The sequence below is a fragment of the Ptychodera flava genome, chromosome 16, assembly GCF_041260155.1.
Source record: "Ptychodera flava strain L36383 chromosome 16, AS_Pfla_20210202, whole genome shotgun sequence".
Taxonomy (NCBI): Eukaryota; Metazoa; Hemichordata; class Enteropneusta; family Ptychoderidae; genus Ptychodera; species Ptychodera flava.
In genome coordinates this window covers 22026254-22047957 of record NC_091943.1, presented here as the reverse complement: position 1 = coordinate 22047957, position 21704 = coordinate 22026254, and the positions used below count along the sequence as shown (strand labels likewise).

General features: G+C 38.7%; 1 protein-coding gene across 1 annotated transcript; it reads right to left on the bottom strand.

Moving 5' to 3' along the window:
• Positions 1 to 414: 414 nt before the first annotated feature.
• LOC139114311 (uncharacterized) lies at positions 415 to 20257 on the bottom strand. Its single transcript, XM_070675939.1, has 9 exons — positions 20170 to 20257; positions 19041 to 19083; positions 12878 to 13486; positions 12144 to 12275; positions 10910 to 11506; positions 10600 to 10629; positions 7749 to 8345; positions 7403 to 7432; positions 415 to 1578 (listed from the first exon to the last, which is right to left on the bottom strand). The coding sequence occupies exons 1-9, from the start codon at positions 20206 to 20208 to the stop codon at positions 983 to 985; spliced, it is 2673 nt and encodes an 890-aa protein (XP_070532040.1). The 5' UTR covers positions 20209 to 20257; the 3' UTR covers positions 415 to 982.
• Between the last annotated feature and the right edge of the window lie 1447 nt (positions 20258 to 21704).

Here is a 21704-nt window from a genome sequence, read left to right as displayed (position 1 = left end):
TGCTAAGTTTTTCATGAAGATAAAGCCGCAACTATTTCGTGAAGAAATTATGCATGGCTCAACAATTGTTTTAAGCAGAAAATTCCGATTTATTCAGAGTAATGCCTCCCTTAAACAAGACTAAAAAAGATGCTGTCTGATCTTGATGATTTAATGGCGACATTTAATGATATTAGTACCCTCACGTAGTCTTTGTTTTCGTGAACAAATTTAAGTCCGCCTTGTTTTAATTGATAACGCCAACGAGAAAGTGGCTACGTTTGCAAGAAAGGTGAAGTCTGTATCATTTGAACCATTCGAAGATAATACTGTAAACCATTCTGATCAATGGAAAGTTGTACTCTTACCCAATCAAAGACGACTATGAAATGTTGTGACTTTGATGTTACTTATAGTTCACTGGAATGCCAATAATCTGTGTGTAGAATATTGTTTTATTTCCAATAGGCAAAAGATAGACACAACCTATCAATATAAATACAATACCGTTACCTACCAATGCAATACAATACAATACATAACCTATCAATACATTTTGATGCTAACTCTTGACGTGCATTAACAAATATATCTTTGTGGTGAAAATCTTCATAGATGTATCATTATCGTTGCCCAACAGAGCTAAAACATTTGAGTTTCTGTTGTTTTTTCAATGCTAGATTATTGCTAGCACAAAGGTTTTCCAGAAGGAAAAAAATGGAAATCATTGTCATGATAACATCCAACTCAAAGGAACCTGACTCTTATATGACTAATAAATTTGTTTCTTTTATCAATATTTAATTCTACATTAAAATATACCAGTGACTATTTATTCAGTTAATTACGATCTTAGCAAATTAAACACTTCAATCTCTGCAACAGAAAAGCAATTACGTGAAAATACAATACTCAGTGTTTCGTTAATTTCAATTCATTACAGATGCTATCTTGAACTAAAGCGAAGGTATGACATCACGAAAAAGACATTTATTTGTTTTCTTTACTTAATGTAAGATATCGATTTGACACATCGACTATCAGCAACCTCGCCTAACCAATCACCAGAATCATAAGTTGGCCGGTACCACATTCCACATGTTGTGCCAATACCAATGACTGTACCATCACTGCTGACTGACACATCACTGACAACACCATCGTCATCCACTTTGGTCCAGCCACCATTAATGCCCGGTCTGGTCCATAGTTTACCACTCATGCCAACGCCCAGTATAGCACCAGAAGGGAGTGGTGATATAGATTTGACACAACAGCTGTTGGCAACAAGACTCCATGTTCCCTGGACTCCAGAACGAGTCCAGATATTGGAGCCCATTCCTATACCAACCAGTGTGCCATCAGACAGGACAGTGACATCTGACACACAGCAGCTGTTGGCAATGGGCCCAACCCAGGCAGCGTCTTCATTTTCTTTTGTCCACAGGTATGTATCAGTACCCACACCAACAATAGTACCATCGACGAGAGTTGTCATAGCGGTAACACAACACGTATTTTGGATTGGTCCTTCCCATGTACCTTCGATGTCATTTCGTTTCCATATTTGATTGTCAGTTCCAACACCATATATTGCTCCTAAAATAATAGGAAAGGAAGGAAATTAAATGATGATTTCTCTATTCTCCCACATCATCTGCTAGAGTACTGTATGCAATCTTTCCAATAATCCTGCATCTAATACCATTTCCCTCATGTGAATAAGTGTCTTAAAGGTCTGGTGAAATGGTCCCGTTCATGTGACTGAATATCTTGCAGGGGTCAATACTATTACACTCGCAACATAATTGCAACCTAAAAGTACGCGCAAGTGTTAATTTTTTTGATATTTCTATGCGCGGCTTTCATGGGGTCATTTTGCGACACTCAGGTCACGCCCGCATCGGGGATCATGGTTGGCCGTCTGTGACGTCACAGATGTGTTCATTTACATCGAATAGCGGTCCAACGCCGCCTTATCCCTGCCCGGTATCTGCTAACAAAACAGCCTCATTGTTCGCGCTGCCCATTCGCCACGTTCGTTCGCCAATGCGAATCGAAATCCGAAGTGGCGAAAAAATCGATCCTAATTCGCCACAGTGGCGAAACTGATTTTTGTTTAAAAAATATGGTAAAATAAAGAAAAAATGTGGGTTTTTAGTCTTTTGTTTAATCTGCGCTTCTCTCTCGGCGATTCACAAAAACTGTGTCTACTTCCGTATTATTGCGTTCTTTCCGTCGTACATATTTGTAATCGAGCCAAGTCTCGCGAGAGATTTGACGTCATTTAGTCTAGTGTACAACATGCATAAAGGCTCTCGCGAGAATTGAAACTTGACACACGCAATCGAGCCCTCGCAATAGATTTGACGTAATTTTGTCTAGTGTACAGCCAGCCCTGCGTACGATGCTGTGTGTTCCGCTACAGTATACAGCTAATCGCCCCGCTCACCACATTTAGCTGTAGCGGAACACACAGCATCGTACGCAGGGCTAGTGTACAGCAGGCATAGGAACGCTCGCTCGCGAGAATTGAAACTTTTGCATAGCAAAAAAACATAGCAGACATACGCATTTCAATCGAGGCAACAAGGTTCGGTGTTGCAGTTGATTTACATTGCGGTCTAGATGTTCTGTGTTGTGCATTTTAATTCCATGTTGAGGGTCGATTTGCATCGCGGTCCAGTCCCTGTGATCCGGTATTCCCCGTTGTTCTTCAATTTAATCGCCGTCCCAACACGCGTTCCGTGTTGCTGTCGATTGACGCGTTCCGTGTTGCTGTCGATTTGTATCAGGGATCTAGGGAGGACTCTACCTCCATGATTTGTATTGCGATCTCTACGTTCCGTGTTGTTGTTCGTTTTAATGGTAGTCTCAACGTTCAGTGTTGCTGTTCATGCAGCTGATTTGCATCGCGGTCCCAACCTTCCGTGTTTTAGTTCATTTTAATCACTGTCCCATTTACGTTTTAAGTTACTGTCGATTTGCATTGCGCCCCCGACGTTCAGACTAGTGCATTTTAGAAGTGGCAGTCACAACTTTCAGTGTTGGTGTTCATGCAGTTGATTTGCATTACGGTCCCAACCTTCTGTGTAGCGAGTAGCGAGGCAGGCTCAGCCGAGGGACCGTGGCCGATCGTACGAACCAGAAGAGACAAGCACATTATAGTTCAAACACTCAACACTGAAAAAGTTTTACAGTTTAGCCGTTCATGCTCTTGCCGCTGTCACAGCCACCAAAAGAACAACGTCTTCCCATAGTGAAGGAGGACACTGTCCTGATCATGTAAGCGGAAACCCTAGAAGTTACCCCCGTGGGGAGCTTACGGAGGTGTAAAAACTTACTTCCCGTTATGAGATACGGAGTCGGGCAAACTTCGGAAAGCCGAAAAAAGTCGACTGGAGAGGGTCGGGGGGACACGCCTACATTGCATTTTTCTTTTGCCATATTTCATAATCACGCGCTCTAAACGAAAAAAGAATGAATGTAACTGTTTTATAGACCATCAACTGTATTTCTGTGATTTTGCAACATGGGCATTTCAGACCTTTAACAAGTAAGTATACTTGACTGTAGGCATATGTTTATAGTTTTGTGATTCTGAGGAAGAAGATTAAGTTTATAATGACTAAATTCAAAAAAGGTGAGCGTGTTTTCTTGACCAGTGTAATTAAAGTGCCTATGACATGCCAATACGACCAAATGTAAAGTCACTATTTGGGTCTTGCAGTTAGCTGACGTCACTGCCTAGCATTTCGTATCGCCCCCTTTGTCCAGACAAAAGGCAAGTAAAAGTTACGGGTTAGCGTGTACCTCTTACCCAACTCGTTCGACTTTTTTCGGCTTTTCGAAGTTCAGCCGACTACTTATCTTGATACGAAATCACCCTCGCAAATCTAATGTCCCTATGGTGTGCGGCAAGGGCTTCATTTGCATAGAACATTAACCAGCTTTTAGTGACATGGTCTTGTCAAACAAGATCCAAACCACGGTCTTTTCACTAGATCACCAACGGTACGCGTTGTAGCGGCGTCATATGATACGCGTACGGCCGATCGCCGTGCGGATCGAGTAAATTAAAATGACCTGTCAGGCTGTCTGAATACGTGTACTGGAGTATAAGCCATAACTGCTGTCGTGCCAAATATGGAAAATAAACTTTACAAGAAGGATGACAGTCGATGTCACATCCTCATTCATCGGGAAACATTTGTGCGGCAGGAAGCTTCCCGTATCTACAGAATCGTGAAGACGGCGATTCAAAATGGCGACGCGACAATGCGGCGACAAGCTTTCTTTGTTTTTCTTCATTCAAAACTTGTACAGAATAGGGCTAACACATCACTTTTGGCAGGATTCGTCTGCTCTGAAAATGCACGGGAACATGGGTCGATTGCATCATTTGTGTGGTGCTCCAATAAAATGATAGTTCTGTCAAAGGTCGACGTCCAACACAAATACCTTGACAAAACCTCGAGCTACTGTACTGCAGATACAAAAATGCAATCATGTGACATGTGTTTTACTCATTGAACGGAAACTCTCAGGCGCGGGATCGTTCCAATTTTTATAGAATAAAATCAACCGTGAAAAGTTCAACTAAGACTGATACTGTCTTATTTAATACAAGGAACTGAAGCTTGGCCTCGTCGTACTTTCCATTAATGGTCCGATCATTCTATTGCTTTGTCCACTCGCGCTTTGTCTTTCAGAGTCAGACTCCCACACTGATTCGGAGGCACTTGTCCCGGATGAATGGGGTTCAAATTGGTATGCCTATTAACCTTCAAACCGATTCCCCTCGAAATCGCTTTCTGAATTTTGGTCAACACTGTCCTCGCTGGAGCAACTTGACAAATCCCTGTAGCTGGACCACCGGTGTGACTTTTCCTTGCCAGTGTTTAATGGACGTCTGTGAACACTGTTTATATAGCTGACTTTGTTTGTGGTCTAATTTATGCAAGGACCGCAAAATACACTTTTGTGTCAATAGCGTGGAACAAATGACGTCTATTGTACCTGTTGGTCAATATGGAATCGCTGCTTGGCTAGGGTGCCAAGTGGCCCCATTGATCATTAGGCATGAACCAGATATGAACTGAATATGCTCACGTGTTTTACAACAGGTTCTTTAATAGTAGTACGCTTCACAGAACAATAAGATATATGTTATCACTAATGAAGCAGGTTTTTTTCAATATCGCACAGTACTCTCAGATTTTAATCACTAATTAAAAAACTTTATTTAATATGCAAATGAGCTTTTAATTAACTTGACACTGCTCAATGCTTCATGGGACAATTAGAAATCCATCAGATCAACATTTGTAGCACGTTTTATTTAATGTAGTATTTTTAGAGTAATGTCACTAATTACAAAGTTTATTAAATATGCAAATAATCCCTATATTAACTTGACACTGTTCAATGATTCATAGCACAATTAAATATTTATCAAATCAATATCTGTAGCACGTTTCACAAAATTTGGTGCCGTAATTTCAGAGTTACCGGTATATACCTAATTACAAAGTTTATTACATATGCAAATGAACCCTTAATTAACTTTACACAACTAAATGCTTAACAACACAGTTAGATATCTGTCAGATCAGTATACGCAGCAGTTTTCACCACATTTGATGCAGTTATTTCGGAGTTATATGACTACTTATAAAACTTCATGAAATATGCAAATGAGCTAATTATTAACTTGACACTGTTCAATCCTTTTCAGTACAATTGGATATTTATCGGATCAACATCTGTAGCAAGTTTCATCAAATTTGACGCTGTAATTTTGGAGTAGTATCACTAATTACAAAGTTCATTAAATATGCAAATAAACCCTCAATTATCTTCACACAAGTAAATGCTCTACACTACAATTAGATATCTGTCGAATCAGTATCTGCAGCAGATTTCATAACATTTGGTGCAGTTATTTTTGAGTTATATCACTAATTACAAAACTTCATAAAATATGCAAATGACCTATTTGTTAACTTGACACTGCCAAATGCTTCTCAGTACAATTAGATATTTATCAAAACAATATCTGTACCAAATTTCAAAGACTTGGGTGCCGTAATTTCAGAGTTATATACCTAATTACAAAGTTCATTAAATATGCAAATGAACCCTTAATTAATTTTACACTACTGAATACTTTGCACTACAGTTAGATATCAGTCGGATCAGTATCGGCAGCACATTTCATCACATTTAGTAAAGTTATATCGAAGTTATATGACTTATTACAAAACTTCATAAAATATGCAAATGACCTATTTATTAACTTGACACTGTCCAATGCTTCTAAGTATAATTAGATATATATCAGATCAATATTTGTTGTAGGTATCATCAAGTTTGGTGCAGGAATTTCAGAGTTATCTCACTAATAACAAAAGTTCATTAAATATGCAAATGAGAAGGCAATTGACATGACACTCACAGTATCATCATAATGTTCTGAGATTGTCATCTGTGAAAAGTTTCATGAAATTTTGTGCAGTATTTCTTGATATATGTCTACACTGTCATTACCGTCTCCATAGGGAAACCATTGTACGGAAAAAACCGATATTGCATAACTTCATTAATATGCAAGCCACACTAACCAAAATCTAATCAGTTCTTGCAAGTAGCATATGGTACCTGTGTACCAAATCTGACTCGAATCGTTCAGGCGTTTTGAGTTATCGTGTAACAACAGACAGACAGACACACACACACACACACACACACTAACACACACACACACACACACGGACAGACAGACAGACATCGCTATGACAATAGCCCACGTGTTTACACACGTGAGCTAAAAAGAAGTCAATTTTGCCATTCGCGCACATCTGTCCGAACTGACACAATATGCAAACCACAGACAGGTCACTCGGCTGAGTTTTTGAGGGGAAAAATAAAAACTTTGGAAATGATGTCATGTACCCTTTACGGGCCATATAATTTCTGTATAACGTAGACACCCCCTTAAAAGTGTAGTATTATAACATTTATCTCTTATCGACTTATTTCACGGTCAAGGAAACTCTAACATTGCAGTAACTTTTAACATTATTGATATTTAGTAATATATCCCACAGGCAATGGTCGATAAATTCACCAAAAGGGCTCTTCTAAGTTAAAGATTCACAAGAAAAATAAACTGTTATTTAATTTGCCGTGACTTGTTTCTGAATATCCTCTTTACCGGCTTCTTAATCGTTTTTTATAAATATTTGTCGTCAACCATTATCCCAATTGGTTTCTCAGTATATAATTGCCATCACGGCGGAAGGTTGCAAATTATTCGTATCAAGTCATTCGAATGATTATAAACACAAATATTGGAAGGAAATCGTCGGATTGCAAATCTTTTGAAATTCACGGATAAAATTCTAATCTAAGAAATACCTACCTACAGCCGGTGCTGATGGGACTACTGGCGCTGTTTACACAATTTTCAACGTATAGATATTTGGAAGAAAAAAGAGTGCAAGTGTTAAGGCTGTGGAAGTACAACTTGGATTAAGCAAACTATTGTGCACACTCAATAAAACAAGCAACCATTCAAAAAGGCGTCTTTAATTGTTTTTCGATTTCTTGAATTTGGGATTTTTGAATAAATATATTCAGGATTTAGCATATTAATATTTTGTTAGCACTGAGATGATACCTGCTATACACTGTTCCATGAAAAATCAATAGGATAAACACAAAGGTATAGAGTTTCTTTAAAATTATATAAGTGTAAAGAGACCAACCTGACTTTTTGTAGGATAGAGATTTCACACATTGACTATTAGCAACCTCGCCTAACCAATCACCAGAATCATAAGTTGGCCGGTACCACATTCCACATGTTGTACCAATACCAATGACTGTACCATCACTGCTGACTGACACATCACTGACAACACCATCGTCATCCACTTTGGTCCAGCCACCATTAATGCCCGGTCTGGTCCATAGTTTACCACTCATGCCAACGCCCAGTATAGCACCAGAAGGGAGTGGTGATATAGATTTGACACAACAGCTGTTGGCGACAAGACTCCATGTTCCCTGGACTCCAGAACGAGTCCAGATATTGGAGCCCATTCCTATACCAACCAGTGTGCCATCAGACAGGACAGTGACATCTGACACACAGCAGCTGTTGGCAATGGGCCCAACCCAGGCAGCGTCTTCATTTTCTTTTGTCCACAGGTATGTATCAGTACCCACACCAACAATAGTACCATCGACGAGAGTTGTCATAGCGGTAACACAACACGTATTTTGGATTGGTCCTTCCCATGTACCTTCGATGTCATTTCGTTTCCATATTTGATTGTCAGTTCCAACACCATATATTGCTCCTAAAATAATAGGAAAGGAAGGAAATTAAATGATGATTTCTCTATTCTCCCACATCATCTGCTTAGAGTACTGTATGCAATCTTTCCAATAATCCTGCATCTAATACCATTTCCCTCATGTGAATAAGTGTCTTAACAAGTAATTATACTTGACTGTAGGCATATGTTTATAGTTTTGTGATTCTGAGGAAGAAGATTAAGTTTATAATGACTAAGTTTCAAAAAAGGTGAGCGTGTTTTCTTGACCAGTGTAATTAAAGTGCCTATGACATGCCAATGCGACCAAATGTAAAGTCACTATTTGGGTCTTGCAGTTAGCTGACGTCACTGCCTAGCATTTCGTATCGCCCCCTTTGTCCAGACAAACAGGCAAGTAAAAGTTATGGGTTAGCGTCTACCTCTTACCCAACTCGTTCGACTTTTTTTGGCTTTTCGAAGTTCAGCCGACTACTTATCTTGATACCAATACACCTTAGCAAATCTAATGTCCCTATGGTGTGCGGCAAGGGCTTCATTTGCATAGAACATTCACCAGCTTTTAGTGACATGGTCTTGTCAAACAAGATCCAAACCACGGTCTTTTCACTAGATCACCAACGGTACGCGTTGTAGCGGCGTCATATGATACGCGTACGGCCGATCGCCGTGCGGATCGAGTAAATTAAAATGACCTGTCAGGCTGTCTGAATACGTGTACTGGAGTATAAGCCATAACTGCTGTCGTGCCAAATATGGAAAATAAACTTTACAAGAAGCATGACAGTCGATGTCACATCCTCATTCATCGGGAAACATTTGTGCGGCAGGAAGCTTCCCGTATCTACAGAATCGTGAAGACGGCGATTCAAAATGGCGACGCGACAATGCGGCGACAAGCTTTCTTTGTTTTTCTTCATTCAAAATTTGTACAGAATAGGGCTAACATATCACTTTTGGCAGGATTCGTCTGCTCTGAAAATGCACGGGAACATGGGTCGATTGCATCATTTGTGTGGTGCTCCAATAAAATGATAGTTCTGTCAAAGGTCGACGTCCAACCCAAATACCTTGGCAAAACCTCGAGCTACTGTACTGCAGATACAAAAATGCAATCATGTGACATGTGTTTTACTCATTGAACGGAAACTCTCAGACGCGGGATCGTTCCAATTTTTATAGAATAAAATCAACCGTGAAAAGTTCAACTAAGACTGATACTGTCTTATTTAATACAAGGAACTGAAGCTTGGCCTCGTCGTACTTTCCATTAATGGTCCGATCATTCTATTGCTTTGTCCACTCGCGCTTTGTCTTTCAGAGTCAGACTCCCACACTGATTCGGAGGCACTTGTCCCGGATGAATGGGGTTCAAAATGGTATGCCTATTAACCTTCAAACCGATTCCCCTCGAAATCGCTTTCTGAATTTTGGTCAACACTGTCCTCGCTGGAGCAACTTGACAAATCCCTGTAGCTGGACCACCAGTGTGGCTTTTCCTTGCCAGTGTTTAATGGACGTCTGTGAACACTGTTTATATAGCTGACTTTGTTTGTGGTCTAATTTATGCAAGGACCGCAAAATACACTTTTGTGTCAATAGCGTGGAACAAATGACGTCTATTGTACCTGTTGGTCAATATGGAAATATCGCTGCTTGGCTAGGGTACCAAGTGGTCCCCCTGATCATTAGGCATGAAAAAAGGAGTCAATTTTGCCATTCGCGCACATCTGTCCGAACTGACACAATATGCAAACCACAGACAGGTCACTCAGCTGAGTTTTTGAGGGGAAAAATAAAAACTTTGGAAATGATGTCATGTACCCTTTACGGGCCATATAATTTCTGTATAACGTAGACACCCCCTTAAAAGTGTAGTATTATAACATTTATCTCATGGTCAAGGAAACTTTAACATTGCAGTAACTTTTAACATTATTGATATTTAGTAATATACCCCACAGGCAATGGTCGATAAATTCACCAAAAGGACTCTTCTAAGTTAAAGATTCACAAGAAAAATAAACTGTTATTTATTTTGCCGTGACTTGTTTCTGAATATCCTCTTTACCGGCTTCTTAATCGTTTTTTATAAATATTTGTCGTCAACCATTATCCCAATTGGTTTCTCAGTATATAATTGCCATCACGGCGGAAGGTTGCCAATTATTCGTATCAAGTCATTCGAATGATTATAAACACAAATATTGGAAGGAAATCGTCGGATTGCAAATCTTTTGAAATTCACGGATAAAATTCTAATCTAAGAAATACCTACCTACAGCCGGTGCTGATGGGACTACTGGCGCTGTTTACACAATTTTCAACGTATAGAAATTTGGAAGAAAAAAGAGTGCAAGTGTTAAGGCTGTGGAAGTACAACTTGGATTAAGCAAACTATTGTGTCTTTAATTGTTTTTCGATTTCTTGAATTTGGGATTTTTGAATAAATATATTCAGGATTTAGCATATTAATATTTTGTTAGCACTGAGATGATACCTGCTATACACTGTTCCATGAAAAATCAATAGGATAAACACAAAGGTATAGAGTTTCTTTAAAATTATATAAGTGTAAAGAGACCAACCTGACTTTTTGTAGGATAGAGATTTCACACATTGACTATTAGCAACCTCGCCTAACCAATCACCGGAATCATACGTTGGCCGGTACCACATTCCGCATGTTGTACCAATACCAATGACTGTACCATCACTGCTGACTGACACATCACTGACAACACCGTCGTCATCCACTTTGGTCCAGCCACCATTAATGCCCGGTCTGGTCCATAGTTTACCACTCATGCCAACGCCCAGTATAGCACCAGAAGGGAGTGGTGATATAGATTTGACACAACAGCTGTTGGCGACAAGACTCCATGTTCCCTGGACTCCAGAACGAGTCCAGATATTGGAGCCCATTCCTATACCAACCAGTGTGCCATCAGACATGACAGTGACATCTGACACACAGCAGCTGTTGGCAATGGGCCCAACCCAGGCAGCGTCTTCATTTTCTTTTGTCCACAGTTGTGTATCTGTGCCCACACCAACAATAGTACCATCGACGAGAGTTGTCATAGCGGTAACACAACACGTATTTTGGATTGGTCCTTCCCATGTACCTTCGATGTCATTTCGTTTCCATATTTGATTGTCCGTTCCAACGCCGTATATCAATCCTGACAATCGAAAGACAGAAAAAAGTAGAACTAAGCAGTTGTTGCTCACATCACTTGATGCGGACCATAGTTAGTTTACGTAACTGTGTTTGGGCAAACACCTAGACTGGCTTAATCCTTGCATTTTATTGTTTCTAATGCCGCATAATGAAACTTTACAAGCATCATCGTTAGACATAACTTGTTTAAAGCCATCGCATATCGTGTGCATTTCATTTGGTAGTATGACATCTGAAGTTTAGTAACCCTAAGGCAACAGATTTTGCTGTAGTGTATTTCTCTGATGGTAAAATATTGCATTTGCAAGTTACTTGTTTGACTTGTAAAACTTTGCTTTATTTACTACCTCGATAAATGACTACAAGCATCAACGATTAAATTTCCATGTGGAAATCGTACATCAGCGAAAGTCGCCTTTCCCCCATGAAATGTACATCATACGTAGGCATATTTAGGCACAGAGGCTAGTGATATAGATATCTATTGTTCATCCCTGCGAAGTCATATGGAATACATGGTGAAAATAGGTAATAGTTTTACAGAAGTGCGTACAGTTACCTCAGTAATCTTAATTTTGTAAACAAGCAAGATTGCTCCTGTAGTATTAAAAGAACATAAGAATGTAATATGACTTTACCGGACCCTTCTGGCTCTGGAGGCAATGGTGCGTCTGTTTGTGGTGCAGGAGGCTCCGGGGCAAGTGTTATCGGTTTAGGAGGTTCTGGTTCCTCTGTCGGTGTAGCTGTTGTTTTGGGTTTGTACAAGTTGGCTGTGAAACAAAGTACATTCGAATGATTTAGTACAATAAAGTGAGCTGAAAATGTAGGAACACATGAAATAGTTTACACACTCAACATCATTTTAGTTTGGTTCTTTGATGCCATTTAAGAAGTTGACGGAAATATTTCCTGAACATGCTTTTGTAAATTGATAGGCAAAAATATTGTTAAACAACTTGCACTGATATAGGCATAAACGAAAGGTATCTAAGCCATCGCTTTAGATACGAGCTAAAGCAGTTTTTGAGAACATTTGCTTATGACGTCACCTTTACTATATGATTGCTGCAGGATGCTTTCTTTGTCCGCATATTTTGCCTCGACTAAAACTACGCTATTCTTGCTGTTTTTTGTGAATATTGTATCACTTATCGCAAAGTCATCTTTTTAGTGGTTTCAGGCATGGATTTGAATAATTTTACCGTTAAAATTGTTTATAAGACATTCTACACGATATATTCCACTGAAAAAATTGTTGAATAACGTTAAAACGGGCTTATAAAGAAATATGATAAATACCCTATCTCTTGAAGGAATCAAAACGTAAGCAAGCAAAATCTTGAAGTATAAGATTGTTTGCTTCTGCAAATACCTAGGTTTCCTGGAGATACGATGTCTATCACACACTGGCTGTCTGGCAATTCTGTACTCCAAGTACCAGTTGAGTCATCATACACATATACGCCACAGCTATCTTTTGATATACCTAGGATGGTTCCATCAGGTTGTACCGACACATCTGCTGCGTCGAAGTCTTTACTGTCAATGCGATCCCATGTTCCATCAACTCCATCTCGTACTTTCAGTGCGCCAGAGTCTGAAACCCCCAAGATTCTTCCATCTGGATAGACTTCCACACGTACCGCGCCTGTACTCTTCTTAACTTTGGTCCAGTCACTAGCGAGGTCAGGTCTTGTATTCAACTTTCCTTGAGTGGTAACTCCAAGGATAGTGCCATCTGGCATCACAGCAACATCCTGGACGCAACAGCTGTTTTCGACAGGGCCTGTCCAGCTTCCAGAATCAACAGATTGCTTCGAGTAAAGTTGATTATCATCACCGATCCCAATTAGAGATCCGTCTGGCATAACGGCAATGCTCGTCACACAGCAGCTTCCCTGAACCTTTGCCCAATCTCCGCCATAACCAGAATCTCTTGTCATAAGCTCGTTTGCAGAACTTACGCCGATTAATGCAGCACCTTCAAAATTATCATTTGACGAACATTTAGCGTACTGTTGCGATGCGACTTAACCGATTGTATAGGTTCAAAAATTTAAAGAGAACATATTACTTCAAAATAACCGATTTCAGACATTCAACTTGCAATGTTAATTTAGCCTCGCCCTATTTAAACAGTGAGGGACAAAGTTCTTTCAGTTTTTTCCAACAAATAACAGTATGTTGATGGTGTATGCACAACCGCACGGCAGTGAATCATTGTAAAATTTGGATAAATCTAATTACTGTTCCGAAAGACTTGCAATTCCATGCAATGGTTGCAATAGACTTGTGTTTTTAACTAACAGATAAGGGTTGGAAGTTCTCGTGGTTTGCAGAACTTTTATCCAAAAATACATTTAATAATTTCGGAGACGAATATTGGGGATTTGGCGGAGTTGCTTTGTCTGTTGCTTCTCCGCTAATTGATTGGGTACCGTATGTTGTAAGTTCGAATCCGACTCAAACCACCGTATCGTTACTTTTGGTAGCAAGTGATAGGTAATGGCTAAGCTTTTGTCTTGGCCAATGGAGTTAAGGTATCGCAGTTCACTGTCTCCAGGGCGACTAACCTGAGAGAGATTTCTGGAATACTTAACATTTGTAGTGACTCTCGTTTATAAGACTGGGACACCCCTTTTTTGCTGTGCCAAGAAACTAAATATTGTCAGACGTTTTCCCATTCTTCCTCTTCATTCTTAAACGTATGTCATATGAGTAGTTGAATGCAGTTAACGCAAAGTCGACATTTTGACCATTGTTCATATCAGGCGTGATTTTTGAAGGCATTTGGTGTTTTAAAGACTGTTTACGTAAACAAGCATAAACACTATCTGTTTGCTGCTCTTATTTGTCGTAACAAAGTGAGCTCAGCAGGTATAGTATATGGGACTGGGACCAACGCTGAATCGACACAGCATCGCTAGTTTTTATTCAGTAAGGGAGCATTCGTTATTTACGGGGAGGGGGTGTAGGTGGAAATCAGAGGGGGTTGACTTTTACAAAACCGCTTTTTTTTTGGGGGGGGGGTCAAATTTTACAAAGGTTTGTATTGAGTTATGGAAAACAAAATTGACTTTGGAATTTCACCGAAATGTTGCTTGTGTAAAGACAGACCACAGGGTGCGAAAGGTTAATGAATCAAATCTGATTTTTTTTCATGGGGGTCACATTTTACAATTGATGAATTGAGGGGGGGGGGTCAAATTTTAGAAATTTGATTGGGAGGGGGGGTCGCTTTTTACGTTTCATTTGTCGCTCAAATTCCACCGCCCCCCTCCCCGTAAATAACGAATGCTCCCTAAGACGCCAACGGAAACGAAGCAAAATATCAAAACTTGACAGTCATTATGCGTTTGACTGACATTATCCGCAGAATGACAAGCAAGTACCGTATAATCATGGATCTAGAGATGGAGTGATATGGAGTCAACCATATGCCAGCTACCGAAATAGTTGTCTTGTCTGCATTCTCAAATCTCTTGTACGCCAACTAATCATATTAGACGAATGCGCCTGCCTTCATTTTCTTTGTAAGTAATTAAACAATCAATCATTTCTTTGTTATTTTAACATTAAGTTTACCCGAGTTTATTACTCAAGACAATGGTAATGGCAGAATTATTAACTAGTTTTCAATAAAAAATAAAAACTGTAGTTAGGTACCGAACAGAAATTACAAGGGGGCTAGGGCCAGTGATTTTAGGGGTGGTTCGCCATTTTTTCACGAAAGCATTTTTAATTATGAGAGATGAATCTGATCAAGAATCTTATCAGTCCGCATTTTCTTAAGGAATATAAACCGAAGAAGAAGTGGACACCAAAACCCCGGCATCGACAAATTTGTCGACATGTATTGTTCCACCTTATTAAACGAAGCATATTGCCATGAATCAAAGCATCAAATCTATGATAACATTATCTCAGACGAACGGAAATCACTGAATGAACTGCGGAAAGATAAGTCGGTTGTAATCACCGAAGCATTAAAGGAAGTTCAATAGTAATACTTAATACTTATGCCAGACGTCCATATATCTTTCTTTCATGAATTTGACTTTGTTTGTGTACCGTCTATTTACTGTCTGTTCTGTGCTGTTTTGTGTCTGTGTTTTTTACAACTATTGTCTTACAAATTTTGACCTAGTGTTATTGGATTATGGATTGGTATGATTGCGATTATATTACTTAATAGAACTGATTATGAGAAAGAATGTCTTCGAAAACTCAGTTACACCAACTTTTATGAGGAGGAACGCTCTGATGTCACTCCATCTGTCATGTGTAAATTGAAGGAATACTCGAACTTACTTCTACGTTATGACATCATTGGCCCGGATATTCACGAGATTTACTTCTATATTCTTCCAAAAATACATAAATTAACACAAGATGAACTCAACAACCATGTAATACCACCTGGAAGACCAATTTTCTCACATATAAACAGCCCCTGTAGGGCTGCTGCCTTATGGTTGGATCATATTTTAACGTCCGTGGAGGCGAAATATTGTGTAGTTGATCTGGTGAAAGACACAACTCAATTCCCTGCCAATCTTGAAGAGTTCAACAATATCCATGCCCCTCTTCCAGACAATTTGTTGATTGTCACCATGGATGTTCGCAAGTGGTACACAAATATACCTCACAGTGATGGACTCACTGCCTTGAACAATGCTTTACTGCGCCATTCCATGTTTTAATAAAATCGAAATCGAGGTTATCCTTCAACTCGTCTTACATATTCTCAGTAACAATCATTTCTTATTTCTGGATAGACATTTTTGCCAAATTCAGGGTACAGCCATGGGCATTCCATTCGCAGTGAAATATGCAAATATTTTCATGACATGGTTCATGAAGACATTTCTCCGTAAACTCCCTTTATATGATTCCCTATGGCACAAGAGATTCGTGGAAGATTTAATTGAATTATGGTATTGGAGTAGAGAGACGATTGAACGGTTCATACAGAGTGTCAACACAGTCCATCCATCAGTCAAATTCGACGTAGAGTTCAGCAAGGACAAACGAGCGTTCTTAGACGTACGCGTCATATGCCGTAGTGACAGATTAGAAACCAGTCTATACATTAAACCAACGGACTCTGTAACATACCTATCTCCACATATTCCTGCCACCCGAGACATATTTTCCGATCACTACCTTATAGTCAGGCACTACGCATTCACCGTATTTGCTCGGTAGATGAGTGGTCTGAACATCAACTACATTATCTCGAGATCAAATTCATTTCATCCGGATACAAACAAGAGGACATTCAACCGATTATAAACAAAGCCAATAAACTAGCTCGTAAGCGTTTACTGCAATACAAAACAAAATAGCGGAATCCCGATTGACATACGTCACTGACGACAACCCATCTGCCCCCCCATGTGAAAACCAGATATGAACTGAATATGCTCACGTGTTTTACAACAGGTTCATTAATAGTAGTACACTTCACGGAACAATGTCAATATGTAGCAGGTTTTTTTCAACTGCGCAGTACTCTCAGAGTTAAATCACTAATTTCAAAACTTTATTTAATATGCAAAAGAGCTGTTAAGTAACTTGACACTGCTCAATGCTTTATGGGACAATTAGATATCCATCAGATCAACATTTGTAGCACGTTTTATTTAATTTAATGCCGTAATTTTAGAGTAATTTCACTAATTACAAAGTTCATTAAATATGCAAATAACCCTAAATTAATCTGACACTGTTCAATGATTCCTAGCACAATTAAATATTTATCAAATCAATATCTGTAGCACGTTTCACAAAATTTTGGTGCCGAACTTTCAGAGTTATATACCTAATTACAAAGTTTATTAAATATGCAAATGAACCCTTAATTAACTTTACACTACTAAATGCTTTACAACACAGTTAGATATCTGTCGTATCAGTATGTGCAGCAGTTTTCATCACATTTGATGCAGTTATTTCGGAGTAATATGACTAATTATAAGACTTCATGAAATATGCAAATGAGCTAATTATTAACTTGACACTGCTCAATGCTTCTCAGTACCATTGGATATTTATCAGATCAACGTCTGTATCAAGTTTAATCAAATTTAACGCTGCAATTTTGGAGTAATATCACTAATTACAAAGTTCATTAAATATGCAAATGAACCCTTAATTAACTTCACACAACTAAATACTCTACACCACAATTAGATATCAGTCGGATCAGTATTTGCAGCAGATTTCATCACATTTGGTGCAGATATTTTGGAGTTATATCACTAATTACAAAAATTCATAAAATATGCAAATTACCTATTTGTTAACTTGACACTGCCAAATGCTTCTCAATAAAATTAGATATTTATCAAAACAATATCTGTACCCAATTTCACTGACTTGGTTGCCGTAATTTCAGAGTTATATACCTAATTACAAAGTTCATAAAATATGCAAATGAACCCTTAAATAATTTCACACTGCTAATACTAATATTTCACACGCTAAATACTTTACACTACAGTTAGATATCAGTCGGATCAGTATCTGCAGCAGATTTCATAACATTTGGTGAAGTTATATCGGAGTTATATGACTAATTACAAACCTTCATAAAATATGCAAATGAGCTATTTATTAACTTGACACTGCCTAATGCTTCTAAGTATAATTAGATATATATCAGATCAATATTTGTTGCAAGTATCGTCAAGTTTGGTGCAGGAATTTCAGAGTTATCTCACTAATAACAAAAGTTCATTAAATATGCAATTGAACCTGACGATGCCCTGTAAACAGGGCGAAAGCTAGCCACCGTGAAAGCTGTGTCTTGTTGAGACCATTCTCACTTCCCGTTTGTGTATATATATATATATATATATATATATATATATATATATATATATGTATATTAATACTACTGTTACACATATGGGCGGCTCACTTTTTTGTGTCTGAAAATTGGGGAGGGTTACTCTTTCTCGCAAACACTTTTGAAGGACTTCTATTGTTCGCGCAGCGTCATGTTGAATAACACTGGCCGTCCCCTTGTAATTTCTGTTCAGTCCTTTAAAAAGGAAAACATTTGAAATTATTGGCACAGTCGAACTCTTATTACTCATTCATTTTCATTTTATGATCTTCATCTTTCGGGTCACAATTAGGAGTCAGTCATGTCATCTCAATATTCCATCTGTTACACTGAAAAACACACTTGATAATCAGATTCGTTTATTCATTACGTAATCATTTATATAAAGAAAACCAAATTTTTGGGAGTCCAAACTCTCTTACACATGCCCATGCGAAGAGCATCTCTAACCACCTTGACGAGAAAAGTTTCTGACTTCGGCTTTCTAGCATCTATGACGTACAAATTTATTGGTAACATTACTTATTCTCTGCAATTTTGACAAAGAGACACGGCCAGTGGCCTGGAAAGCCTGCTCCAACATTTATGTTGTAACATCTCCTATAAACTCTCTTTTGATTCTTTCACTCTTACCAGCACTCTTTTGTACAGCTAATTCGATCGAATAACATTAGGTACTTACCATCAGTCGCACGACGATGCAGTGCGTCACTGTAGGCAATGACCTGAGGTAAATACAAACAGAAACAGAAAATAGTCTCTCTCATCGGGGTGTCCAAACACAAGACCACATGCAGACAGAACAGTAGGCCGGAAGACAGGCACGTCCATTTTAGGTGAAGACAGAATGTCAGACAGGCAGGAAAGACAGACAGAAGAAACAGACAGAAGAAAGACGATAAACCATAAGAAATACGGCTAGTTTTCAATCGGGTTCGAACCCACAACATACGGCATCAGTCGCCTAGCGGAGAGGCCACAGAGAGAACCGCTCGGCTGAATCTCCACTCCCAAAAAGAGTGGTTCAATAGCCGGCTAAGTTGTTACATTTTTCTGACTGAGGACCGCTCCACACGCTGTAGAGTTCGTAAAGCACTCACGCACGCATGCTCACTATCTCACATCGCACATACAAACTTTATCGAGGCGAAGAAACGAATTCATCGCTTTAACTGAGCGAACGATAACCTCGGGGACAATTCTGTCCTCCAGCAGAGTTACCAACCCAGAAACGGATGAATGAAACATTAAAGGAAATGAAAACGAAAGATTTAAACATTTCGAGACAAACAATGAGAGATACAGTAATGAGTGAGCCAGTGTGAGGTGTGTTTGACAGTAAACAGCATGTCGACGCAAAACACTAGACATTAATGAAATAAATTAACCTCATTCCCAATTCATCTGCGCGAATGTTTGAAAGTAAACAGCGTCGATTGATGTGACAAATATGAATTCATACACATTCAGATTTAAGTTTGTTTCAGGTTTGCAGACAGTTCAGAAATTTAAGTTTTGGCAAAATTAAACTGTTCATTTTCAATCTCCACTCCGACTTAAAAACGATAAGCTTAAAAACAAACTGTCTTATTAGTTCCATGTAATTAACATGATACTTTTAGGAATTGACATGGAGAAACAAAGCTCGTGCTGAATGCCATGTTGCAGGGACCGGTATCATTAGCGGAAAACAATTAATTTCATATTTTGTTATTTTTTGCTATAGGTTAACAAATCTATTAATGCGATATAAACATGTCTGAAAATCCAGCGAGGGTTAACAGCAAGCGGAAAAATAAACTAAATAGTACCTGACAGATTACAGATGCAAGTAGAAGAACAGCTCTCATCTTCGACGTTACCTGTCCACAGACGAGTGATGTCCGCGATCCCTTACTCTCTAATATGAAAAAATTTGCAATCACGTGACTCATCTGTTTTTGGTCTAACTCTTCTGTAAAAGGGTTTGCTATCTTGCACATTAATCATTATCATGTTTGGTACCTGTGGCATGGACGATTCGTTCACGTAAACAACGAACATCAAACATTAAAGGAAACGGGAGTAGTCGATTAAAATATATATTTAAATATACAATTCCCCATTGCAATTAGGTTTCATTAGTTAATTACCAACTTCGAAATTCACACTTTAGAATTTGCACTCCATTGTTTAGATGTAATTTATTGCCTCGACGAAAGTTATGAAAAGGATATGCATATGCAATTTTTCCACCACATCTAACAATGTATTTTTAGCGTATTACCAACCAGCGTTTCATAAAATATTGAGTGCTAAAAAGTAAAGCAAATTACACAATATATCGACAGCCTGTAATTTGGAGGACAGTACCTCTAACCCTGGCACTAACGTTTTCAAGGAAAATGTCTGGGTCTTGCTCTTGAGGGGTGACTATCTTATTACCGTTAAGCTTTTCTTCAATTCGTAATGATGTCTGAAGGGCATCGCCTGATCTACTAGAGATTAACTTACAGAACTATTTTTACTCAGTGTGCAGTAATTTGTTCTAACGGGATTAGGACTTTTTATTGACTTTTTATTAAGGTTTTCTAGAGATGCGTTACATCAGCGTCTTATGTCTTTTGTAGACGTAAATGCATATTAATTTATGCATGGTTTCCACATCTTGGGTCTTTTTGCCGTTTTCTGAGATTTATGTCGTCCTTGCTTTTCAGTACTTCTAGTTTGACTGTTCCACATAATACAAGACGATCTGTTCTGTCATATGGAAACATTCGGGCATTGCCGTTGTCATCCTTAAAAACATAATTTATCTGATTATGATTAGAACCTGAATTTTCCTAAATGAAGGTCAGGTGCATATGTCCCTGAATGTCAACGATTTGCTCGATTTGCTTAACCGGTTAGATCATGATAAAGCGTGATGGTAAGTTGGTAGTTATAGGATATGTAGATTCCTGATTTTTTTGATGGATTGTGTTGACTATTTTATACCAAACAACTTTTTCTGCCTCAATCTCTATCCGCCGAGCCGAAGGGCTTCATGTCCTGGTTTGCCTTCACGCCTGAGATGAAGGGAAATTCCTTTAACATTTCAAACAGCTGATGCAATGAATTCTGCATCTCTGACAAAACATGTCATGTCATCAGCGAAGTTACACTCTTATCAGTCATATCCTATACCTAAAATATCTACATTGCTTTCTACATTGAATAAGAAAATCTCTAAGCAAGAATGAGGTACAGTGACAAGAATCTCGCTGACAAAATAATTAGTCAAAATAAATATATTTAGGAGTGCAATACACCGATCTTAATATTTTCAACACCTATCGAACCATTGTTTAAATACGGGTCAACAGCC

What these genes read in the sequence shown, in the direction of transcription:
- LOC139114311 (XM_070675939.1), bottom strand. Translation starts at nt 20,208, where the DNA reads ATGAGAGCTGTTCTTCTACTTGCATCTGTAATCTGTCAG. An exon ending in TCCAGAGCCAGAAGGGTCCG is followed by an intron (nt 11,507 to 12,143) that starts GTAAAGTCATAT and finishes TTCGATTGTCAG; the next exon opens with GATTGATATACGGCGTTGGA. An exon ending in TCTATCCTACAAAAAGTCAG is followed by an intron (nt 7,433 to 7,748) that starts GTTGGTCTCTTT and finishes TTGTGTAAACAG; the next exon opens with CGCCAGTAGTCCCATCAGCA.